General features: G+C 32.8%; 1 protein-coding gene across 2 annotated transcripts in view; it reads right to left on the bottom strand.

Moving 5' to 3' along the window:
• The window catches only part of PIK3C3 (phosphatidylinositol 3-kinase catalytic subunit type 3), a 106,030-nt gene that overhangs the window by 62,740 nt on the left and 31,196 nt on the right, over window positions 1-12,094 (bottom strand). The window contains exons 5-9 of one of the 2 annotated variants that reach the window (XM_045527268.1): window positions 10,585-10,671; window positions 8,481-8,576; window positions 5,853-5,924; window positions 5,174-5,278; window positions 4,426-4,518 (exon numbers count right to left, since the gene is read on the bottom strand). In XM_045527268.1, the coding sequence (XP_045383224.1) occupies window positions 4,426-4,518; window positions 5,174-5,278; window positions 5,853-5,924; window positions 8,481-8,576; window positions 10,585-10,671 (453 nt within the window). The remainder of the gene's footprint in view (window positions 1-4,425; window positions 4,519-5,173; window positions 5,279-5,852; window positions 5,925-8,480; window positions 8,577-10,584; window positions 10,672-12,094) is intronic. The other variant, XM_045527269.1, reaches the window with a different exon arrangement.

Genomic DNA, 12,094 nt, shown 5'->3' with positions numbered 1-12,094 from the left:
CTCAGGCTGGTCTCGAACTCTGACCTTGGGCGATCCACCCGCCTTGGCCTTCCAGAGTGCTAGGATTACAGGCGTGAGCCACCAGGCCCGGCCATAGATGCTTTGTTGATCCATGTAAATTAAAGATACAGGATTCAAATGCAATTTCACCTCTAGAGTTTCCACAGATAACAGAAGAGTATAAGTTTTAGAGGCAGGGTGTTTGGGTTCAAATTTTAATTCCTGGCTCCATCAATTATTAGCTGAGTCACTTACAGCACATAATTTAACTTTTAAAGGACCCATTTCATAGGGTTGTAGTAAAGATTAAGTTAATGAATATAAAATGTTTAGAGTAGTACCTTACATATAATACTCAACAAATGTTACTTTATTATCAGTTATTGTTGTTCTATTTCTGATGTTGAGTTTACTGTCAAATGTAAACCTTGCTATACTTAATACTATGTTTTAAATTAATAGCAATAAATATTTTGTCAATCTCCTTCCTGATCTTAAAATCACCTTATTGTTATTTCCTATTTGTAGAATCATAATCACTTCGGAACTGAAAACACTACATCATTTCTAATTTTAACTTCTACCAACTTAATTATTAGAAATTTCTATTTTGCTGCTCTTCCAATACTGTCAATTCCAAATACTCAAAAATAAAAACATCTCCTCATCCTCTTCCTTCCACCTGCCATATTTCCTTATTTCAGACTCAGGCCCAAACCCCGGGGAATCGTCTCCAGGTCAACTTACTTATACAATATCCTTTCATTCCCTTGCCCTCCAACACCATTCTCTAAGCCAATACATAAGCCTCTCTTTTTTCATTCTCAGCTCTGCTCCAATCTACCCTAGTTTGTCTTCCTTAAAATATCACTTGTTAAGACACATTTTCCTGCTTTAGTGGCTTCCTGTTGCCAGTGAAATCCAATTCTCAAGGGTAGAATTCAAGGCTCATCACAATCTGATGCTATCTTTTCTATTTCATAATCATTCATATAAACCTTTCTGGCTCCTGAACCTAACAGCCTGCCTTACTCATGCTTTTCGTCCCCATGAAAAATGATCACCAAATAAAAAATACCATAAAAGTCTGCTCAAACTTTAAGTCCAATCTTTGCTCTGTGAAATCTTCCTTACATCACACAGCATACTGACCTTGTCAACTTCGATATATCTATTATAGTAATTACCTACATGTTTACTAAGACAGTGACCCTTAATCAATTCCTATCCTATACTTCCCCATTTTTTTATTGTGTGTAAATATCCTTACCCTAAAATAATTTTAATTTATATGAATACAGTGACATGATACCTCAAAGTCCATATCCTTATATGATGCTAGGCCAACAGTTGGTAATAAATGCTTGCTGAACTAAATTCATTTCTGCTATGGTTCACCATCAAATTCTTGCCAGGAGACACAAATATGATTATTGTCCTGATGTCACTGTCTCAGAGCAGCCTTATAAGAACATTCAGTGCATCTCTATTATCTTCACTATACGTGACTCTTCCTACTGCTTTTGTTCCCTCATCATAATCAAAAGGTATGGAGTCAATGTAAGTTATTTTCAACTCGCACTTTTATGAAAAGAAAGGCCATTATAAAAGCTAGTTTTGAAAAATTACAATATTCACATTTTAGGTTCCACAGAAATGAGTCACTTCCTACCTGCTGTGGACCACAAATTTTAAAATACTTCATAAATTTAAATGGTTGGACATTATTACTGTGAACTTTTTAGGTATATCAAGTCTAGACTAGAAGGTTTTCATCTGGAATACTTAAAACAAGTCATTTAAAATAAAATAGGTAGAAAGGCTAAATCTATTTAAAAAATAGAAAGTATAACTTTGTAAGAACCTATTCCTCATATTTGTTTTCTGAGCACTGCCTTCTGTTCTCTAGGAAAGCTTTTGACCCCTACGTTGTTTGGCATTTGGGCCCTAAGTCACAATTTCAGAGGGCCTGAGACTGAAATAATTTCTTTGTGTAAATAAATTAAGGGGCATGGATATAAGAGTATTTGTTTTCTACAAAACCCATTTTAAATTATCACAAGGATACAAATGTGGCTGTGTGAATAATTTCTTTGGTCACTTCAAAGCCTATATATGTTTGGTTTACTCAAAAATGACTCTGGAACATTAAAACATACTGTTGACTCTATAGTAGTGGTTGTAGGAATCCTCTACTATGTCCTGACAATTGAAGTTTCATCACTCACCTTTCAAAAACTTGAAATCAACTAGTTAAATGAAACTTGTCACATACTTTATATCACTTGAGTATTTTATTTCTTTTGCACATATCTAGAAGTAATTGAATTTCAGTGGGAAGTGACTACTTGTTTAAACAAACAATTTTTCTTGCAAGCCTTTCTATCTAAGGAAGTTCTGTTCTGTAAATCTATTCTATGCTTCTTGAATCTATACATTCTAACAGGTTTAATTCGATATCTTGGTGTGTATTTTAGATGACACTGTGCTGCATTCAAGGCGCAATATCTGTGACCAAGGTTATTCTTCATTTAACACAGTATCATGATATTAACTAAATCTTTTTATAAAACATAAAATCACAAACTTGTGCTTCTGTTGATGAATATTTCCTTTTGTTCAGTGAAGAAGAGAATAAAACTCAAAGCTATGGTAAATTTAAAATTCCTCTCTCATTCTTATTATGGATATAAAGGAGAATAAACATGATTCATCTACAAAGAATTTCCCAAGGCATCAATAAATGATAAAGAGGAAAAGTTGAGGAGTTAAGATGAGCTGTAACCATATTTTTATCTTTACTACAGAAACTAATAGAAATACAAGTGGTTCAGAAAAACAAGTTAAAACAAAGTAAAGATTGTCTCAGGAGATTGTAAACATATTAATTCATTCACTCTTGCATAATTATATAACAGCTTCCTCATAGATATTAATTTTCCTGATGCTACTCTGTTCTACTCCTAATGCATTTCAGAATTCCTACTAAGGTACACCCATGATGTTGCAAATGTTTTCTCTACAATTCTCTTTTCTATGTTTTCACTGAGTCCTTTCTCTTCTAATTCATCAATGCGAGCATATCAATCAAGAGGTAGCATTTATAAGCTTTGTGATTCCACACAGACTCTTTAATCTCTCTAAGGCTCAAGTTTCCTCAGCTGTAGAACAGTGACAATAATATGTACATTATAGAGTTGTTATGGGATTTAAAGGATTCCTGGTACACACAGCTGTTTAATAAATGCTGGCTGTTATTATAGTGTCTTAAGAGTTAGCTCTCGGTCCTCTTTTCCAAGATTTTACAGACTATTTTAAGAACTAGCAGAGGCTGGGCAGAGTGGCTCACACCTGTAAGCCTAGCACTCTGGGAGGACAAGGTGGAAGGATCACTTGAGGTCAGGAGTTTGAGAAGATCCTGAATAAGAGTGAGACGCCATCTCTACCAAAAATAGAAAAAATTAGTCAGGTGTGGTGGTGTGTGCCTGTAGTCCCAGCTACTCAGGATGCCGAGGCAGGAGGATCACTTGTGCCCAGGGGTTGGAGGTTGCAGTGAGCTATGATGACACCACTGCACTCTACTTGGGGCAACTGAGCAAAACTCTTGCCTCAAAAAAAAAAAAAAAAAAGAACTAGAAAAGACAAAGAGAGACAAAGTTCATGATCATGTGATCATCTCATAGGAAACTAAAGCTCACTTAGGTGAAGTAATTTGCCTACAGTCAAAAAGCTTCTTAGTAGCAACAGCGAGACTCAAAACTAAGTCTCTAGACTCAAGTTTAGTGCTCACTACTTCATCACAATTCTCTCAGAAACATTATCTGTTTCATTACAGAAAGCAAACGTCTAGTTCTGACCTAGCTTCTCTCCTGCATGCCAACTGTATACTACCCCACCAACTCAATTTCCATATTTCAAATTATATTCCTCATACTCGCCTTCCAGGCACATGGCTCCTCCAGAATAATGTAATTTAGTTCTTATAATAGTGTAAACATTCCCCCAGTCACTCAGGTTCAAAGAGGTAAGAAGAATGAGACAGGATGCACCTACTATGTACCAGGCACTGGGCCAGCTTATTTATCTCTATTATCTTACCTGTGAAGGAGAGTTGTCTCCATTAGAAAAATAAGGAAATCAAGCTTCCAAAATGATTTGCCTCACCCTACCTCATAAGATGTAATGCTAGACACTGAACCAAAGTCTGACTTCAAAACTCATTCAGACATTGTCTATATGTCAACAGATATGTGAATCTTTGTGTGTATACCCTGGTAATTTTTAAAAATTGAGTATTCATATATTGCTCTGTAATTTTTTTTTTAAAGATGACAATGACTCTATTTCCGTGGCAGTTCCCTCATCTTGATCATTAGTAACAATCTGGAGATAAATTTGACATATGAATATTTTCAAGACACTCACTTTTTCTTGATTAGTAAGATAATATCTAAACTTCCAGACAAGATCTTGTTCTTCATACGTAAGTTGCTTGGTTGGTGGATAACTCACAATAATCTACAACAAAGAAGAAAAAGAACTAATTTTATCAACTCTGTAATTCCTATATATTTCCAGTTCACCTAAAATTTTTCATTTCTTTAAATATTTCTATAACAGAATTACAATACAAGAAGGAAAATGTACATCCTGCCAAGTAAGACCTAAAATTGTTATACTCATCCATCCAAAAAGTATATTACTAGAATGTGAGAATAAAAAAGAAAGTCATACTCCATATAAAAGTATATAGTTATACAACTCATTTAATTCCAACAAAACAAAACAAACCAAAATAATAACACCCTCCACACACACCAAAAGAAGAAAAATATAAACAATAAACTCTTCTCTTGCAAGTTCATGTACATAACAATGCATGTGTACATACAAAGTCCTCTCACAGGCGATGTCCTGGGGCCAGTTTCTAAGAATGCTATGTAATAAAAGCACATACTATTTGTAGCTCTGTCTTCAGAGCTAATAAACTTACTAAAAGCCCCCAAATAATAATAGAACTGCAGATATGTGAAACTGTTGACATTCTATCGGGTTCATCGACCTGGAAAAAATGTACATCTGAATAATTTTCAAGTGAAATGATACGATACCAGTCATACCCCAAAATGTGCATTTAATTATTTTTATATTAATATTTTATAAATTATCTTACATTTAATTGATCTCTTGTGGCAGCATTGGGTTTCAGATCATGATCAGAAGGTCCACTTCTCAAACTTCGAGCAAGCTTGTGGTGTTTGCTCTCAACTAAATTCTCCTATAAATTATTTAAAAATATTAATTGAGAATGCAAACTTCACCAAAAGGAAATTTCAATAGTGAGTCAGAAATATAAAAGTAAATAGGTATTTACTTAAGACCATTTTATAATACTGTTTTATTCTGGTACAACTTTAGTTTCCTATGTAACTTAAAAGTATGTACTCAGTTCAAGACTGGGAAACTAAGTATGAATTCAACTCCCCCACTGCCATAATATGCATGTGCATGCACATGCCATTCCAGTCTCTTAAAATGTCTACCTTTCACTCTCCACATACTCAAGGTTTTCACATCCTCTATCTACTCAAATATCACCTTCACTCTAAAATCTTCCCTGACAACCCTACACCATCCTGGTATTATTTTTAGGATGTTAATATTCCTTGTAAAAATTCCATCTGAAACTCATTCCAGATAGTGGAAGTGAACTTACGAATCACTTCTAGATAACTAAACTGGTTACATATTAGGTTTTTTTTTTTAAAGAAAGTGCATGGTGTGATGGTGTGGCTAAGTCATAATCACTCTAGAGAAAAGTGCTTTCATAAAAAACTTGCAAAATAACTTACCATAGACATCTGGGGGTCAGGAACTTTCACTAATTCAAAGCTTGTTAAAATTGGAGATGACTCATCACCATCCTGGATTACAGCACAGTAAGTTAAAAAAAAAAAAAAGAAAATTTAACCAAATGGTAAGAAACAATACATGATACTGTGCACTCCAATGTATTTTAATTCTATTTAATGAACATTATTCCTCTCTTTTTAAAAATCCTTATCTTCTTTCAACTACCATAAAACACATATACACTTTTTACCTCTTTTGTTGCTGAGAAAATGTGTTGAGAAAAATAAAATCTAACAAAAATTTGTATCATAATAGTTTCATAGAAATGAGGTCTGGAAATTAGTAGATTGTTTTTATTTGTTCTTTTTATTAACCTCATTCATAATAATAGATTAAAAATATGTGCTAATTTTCAAACTTAGAACAAGAAACCATAGACAATAATTACAATACAGCACAATGGATGTGTTGCATCATTTGGAAAAACTAAGTGGATGTTGGTAACTTTTTAAGGTACCACAATTAAGATCCATTAAAAGGGGAATTTTAAATGGGGGGGTTAATATTACTCAAATTTATACATAGCTAGAGAAGCAGCAACATTGTTTCTCAGCGGGACAGGTACTCAACACAATCCAAACTTGACAAACATCAATCAATTTTTAAGAAGTAAAGCAGACTTATTTTGTTAGTATTATCATTTTTGAAGAGTGTGGCTTTTATTTTTATCCAATTCAGGCAAGAAAGGTAATTCAGCATAATAAATGTCACTGCCAAATATACTGGAAACAGCTAAACTAATTAAGGTCAAAATTCATTTTCTCACAATTGTATACACATCAAGCTTTTCTATCACTTTCCAAATGTGAGTATATATTCAATTTTAGATATGTGCAACAAAATCAGGAGACACTCAGAGAGGGGAAACACTGTGACTTTACTTCAGTTCAGTAATTGAGTCTTGCAGAAAACCACAAATTCCCACAGCCGTTGTTTAACAGGCTTGTTCTCAGTCACAACACCAGAAAACACATTTATCAGCCCAACTATGACAAGTAATCTTCACTAAGGCTATCTGTCACAAAAGACAGGTGACAAGAAAGTCTATTTCCATTAGATTCAATACACTGGCCCAGCAATCTTTACACTAAGTGGAAATATGACAGGGTGGGCAGACAGGCATTAATTTATGAGCAATTTTCAGGAAGCAACAGAAAGGGGTCAAGAACCATTTCAAAAACACTTGAAATTCTTCTAATTTCTATTCTATTATTATTTCATCTGCTATCAAAGCTGTCTTTTCAAAAGACCCTTCACATCTCTGATGTTCAAAAGTACCACCTCTATTAGCATGATTTTGCAATATTAACTCTATAGGGGCAGAAAATATTGGTTTCAATGAAATTACATATAGTATAAGAGATTTTACTAAAACGTACTTGTGACAAAACAATTTCTCACCTATACTTCCCTTTCTGATATAGTTTTTCTAATAAATTAATAAACAATGTTAAATCATCTATCTTCGTATTTTCTTTTTCCCCCAAGGAGTATCATTTATAAAATAAAAGGCTAAAATAAGTCAATATTTCCCACTCTTTTACTACAGTAAAAGGGCTACAAGCTAAAGGAAAACAATATATAAATATTAACTTGAAAAAATGGTCATAACTATACAAACTCTAAAATCTTCATTATAAAAACCTTTCTAATACCCACTTATAAAAGTACATATTTTTTAAAAATCACTTGTGACAGCTTGAACAAATAACACTAAACTGCAAATGTAATTTAAAGGGGCTGTTCCTAATGAACAAATATACTGCATATAAGCTTGGTTATATGCCAGAAGAAACATTAATCCACTATCACTCCATGTATCAAAAGTCTGTCATCATTTGCACTGACTTAAACACTTGTCTACTATTTCCACTGTAATAGAAGATACCTAGTTTATGAGGTTTCATACTATGCATACAGTTATTTCTACAGTACTTAAACGAAGCCTCTTCAGCAAGCACTTAAGGTAGTTTTTTTCAAGAAGCTACATACCAGACACAGAACTACTTTCTTTTGCATAATGAGCAGACCAGAGCAGATCCATAACTGCATATTTGTTATTACTCAGCCTGATGGTAACATGATTTTCTTACTTTTACATATATTATATAAATAAATGAACATTTATGAAGTCATTAATAAGCATACTTATGTTGGGGTCATGTACAGAATTCCAACACATTACATACAGTCAACAGCTTACCATGTAAAAAATAAGATTTCCTATTTTTACATTTCAAATGAATAATAATTGTAAATAAAGCTATTGCTTTAGTGACCTACTTGCCAATTTGCAGAACAATTAATCAAAAAGTTTTTAATCACTTGCATACTTATTGACTTATTGAATTCTATAACCCAGAACCACATTACATGAATGATTGGCTTTTGTAATCTTGTTGCAGCTATATGATTTGATTTGTTTATACATAAACAGCTGCTGCTGACAGCTGTCTGCTGCTATCCTGCAACCAAATAATTCATCTCAGCAGGAATGAGAGTAATTTTTTTTTAATGTTTCCCCTCCTCTCTACTTTAGAGACCAAAAACATTTGTAAGGCAAATACCTTTTCATAATAAACAATACCATATTCCTTATCATCACACTTGACACATCGAAACTCAACCATCAAGTACATGAAATTAGAACTTCGTTTTTCACTCTAAAAAAAAGAGAAGAGATTTTCATAAAAAAATCATTTTCAACATTATCTTATCAATATGTATTTTTCCCAATTCAGCAATACATGTATATATCAAATACAAGTTAAAACATAAGAAATTTTTATTTCATTATATACATGTAAAATTTTATACAGCACTATTATTTTATTATATATAGCACTCCTGTTTTATTCAGCAGTGTACTTACAACTGCCTCCTCAAACTTAACATTTTTGATTTATTCAGTAATTTGGATTTTATTATATAAAATCTTAAAGGTATTTTGCATACATTTGCAGGAGAGCTATTTTATTCCAAAAATAAAAGATGTTTTCTACTTCTAACAATTTTAAGCAAAGTTCGCCCTCAAACTAATATGACTAATCTAACTACAGAAATAAGTATAACAAAAACTAAAACTTAAAAAAAAAAGTATGCAACTAAGGACAGAGGCCATCTGAGCCTACCAAGTATAACCTTTTGCTCAACAACAGGAACATACTCTAAGAAATGCATGATTAGGCAATTTTGTTGTTGTGCAAACATCATAGAGTGTATTTACCTAGGCTAGAAACCTATACTGCATGCTACTGTACTGAATACTGTAGGCAATTATAACACAATGGTAAGTATTTGTATATCTAAACAGAGAAAAGGTACAGTAAAAATATAGTATTATAATCTTATGGGACCACCATGTGGTCTATGGTTGACCACAACTTCATTATGAGGTTCCTTGACTGTACTATGGGGATGATGAAGTGAAAATACAATGAAGTCGAAAGGGTGATTAGTCTTGACCCAAAACAGCTTTATAAATGGCTTTAAGTCTAATGCATACAATCATAAAGCTCTAAAGAGGTTATTTAAATTATTCAGCTTTATAAAGCATATTACAGTCTACTGTGGTAATGGTCTCCTATCTTTTAAAGGATAGAGGTGGAGAGGGTGAGAAAGGCTAGGCAAAGCAAACTCTAACATTACATTTTCTACACCAGAGGTACCTAAGTTGAAGAACAGAAGAAAATAAGCAAGCATTTTGATTAAACACTTTTTGGAATGTGACTATTATAAAAATTACAAAAAGTAAATCTTTCTTCCAGTTTGAATATGAGAATGTATTCTGAATAAATTTAGAAAAGATACCAAATATTCAAATTGAATGTAAATTTTGTTAAACAGCAATACATTAAAAAAAAGAACAATGGTAAAATCTAACTCTTAACAATAGTTCACCATAAACTAAAAACTTCTCTCTCTTTCCACCCGCTGAAAACTATTTGGAGGACATAAATTAAATCAGCTGTGCCTTATGGTGGTCATTGAAAGTTAGACTATCACAAAATTGATATCCTTCTCTCCTAATTTGACTAATATGATTATTAATTCTGTTCTCTAGGCACAGAACGAACGTTAGGTCAAATGTCTGGTATTTTAAAGCAACTATACAAAAACTAAAATTCTTTTTGTTACAACTTTCGAAAAGACTCTCACTGAAGTCATCTTTAAACATACACACACTGGCCTAATACGTGGAGACAAGGAAAAAAATTACTTAAATCACGCAACTTTATTAAACGTGCAGAATCCTACATGTAGTACATAAGACAAGTGATATATTAATTGGAGAGAGAACTTGCTAAAGATAATTTATGGTAACTGAAATGAAAAGCTACCTCTATGCTGATGGAATATTTATTCAACAATGACTTGAACTTGAACATGAGAGAGAACACACAAGGTGAGGCAACATGCCTGAAAGGGCTTCACTTACATATTTAGTACATCTTAGGATATCAACTACGTACTTCATGGTTTGACATTACATTTAATAATAAGAAAGGCAGATATCCCAAATCTTCCACTTATCAGCATAGAATTCAGAGATACAGAGGTTAAGTTGATAATCCCACATTTCTGAGATACCCAACAATAAACAATTATCAAAAAATTGTTAACTTAGAAATCTGGAGAAAATATTTTAAAATAAAAAAGGCTACAACTCACCTCGTTTATCATTTCTATTTCTCTAAATGTCAATCTGTCCAGCCAATCTACTTTCACCATGTGTCCCTGTCGATGAGCTTTCGTAAGCTGCAGTACAAATACAATGGGGAAAATTTTAATATAGATCTAACAGAAAGGAAAATAAAGGATGGTAATGTCAATTTCACATATCATATATTCCTATACACAACAAAAACCATATGCATAGTTATCAGGATAAGAAATTTGGCAAGAGGTAAATGATTGTTCTTTTTTAAAGAAAAACAATTTAAAAACATTTTTCTGAAAAAGGTCCACAATCTGCCATGTTTTAACATGTTAAAAAAATAATGAAATCTTTCCTGGAATTATCCCCATTTTATATTTCTTATATTTTTATCATTAAAAAGGGAGGGAATTGTATTAAGAATAGTTTCTTGAATGGGAAATAAACCACTGTTTCTCTTTTCTTCCCATTTTTCAGTCTAACAAACATTATAAAAAATGACAGTTATAGACAGTAAGGCATTTCTCTGGGACTTACAAATTAATACTCTAAGGTTTAAGCTCCATACATAGGAACACACTTTAATTTTAGGAAACAGTGATAACAAAGATTTGACTTTCTAGCATAGTAGTTGGTAGAGTCCTATGAGGTCTTACATACCAATCTACTCTCAGTTTTATAAATTAAATAATAATACATCAACTCTTCAAATCCACAGAGAATTCAAGATAAGTCCCAGGGTCTGCAAATTAGAACTAGGTTTTGTAGTAGAAAGTATAATATTAAACATCAGCTTTATTAATGTGTCAAAACTCACTTTCCTTCTAAATAAATTCATAGCATAAAGCAAAACTGGGCATTAAAACATTACATACTAGCTTATCTGTGTCAGCTGTCTACCTCTTCATTGTCCACGTCATGACAACATTCCTACAAGGACTCCAAACACTAACACCAATTATTACCTCTCTCACAGAACAGAATATGATGAGGCCTTTTATCCTCCTTCACTAAATTATCCAGACAAATCAGAAATGTTCTAAAGTCATTTTCATGGGCCCCAGAATTTATGTTTGCTGCTAATATGTGTTACTTCCTATATAGCGTATGCTTAGCTTTCCTATTTCAATATCAAATATGACCTTTCTCAATCTTACGAAGAGCTACCAAAGAATGTATGGTCAGCATTGCAATACTAAAATTGGTAAAGCCACTATGGAGGACAAGTTTAAATTATCCTCAACACATTCACATTTGTGCACCATTATTTGCAATATAGAAAAATCAGACATACAAGAAAGCAAATGTCCATCAATTGTGGAAACTGCTAAGTAAACTATGGCACACACACACTATGAAATACTATAATCAAAAAGACAGGAAAATCTATATACCTTGACAGGGAAAGGTATTGCTGAGTGCAAAATGAAACATCTGTTTCATTTATGTTATGACAACTATTTACATGTTTGTCTCCTGCACCAGACTTTGAGATTGAGAGCAGAAATTCTGGATATTTCTGTT

This window comes from Lemur catta, chromosome 16, assembly GCF_020740605.2.
Source record: "Lemur catta isolate mLemCat1 chromosome 16, mLemCat1.pri, whole genome shotgun sequence".
Taxonomy (NCBI): Eukaryota; Metazoa; Chordata; class Mammalia; order Primates; family Lemuridae; genus Lemur; species Lemur catta.
This window is presented reverse-complemented; position numbering and strand designations above follow the sequence as displayed.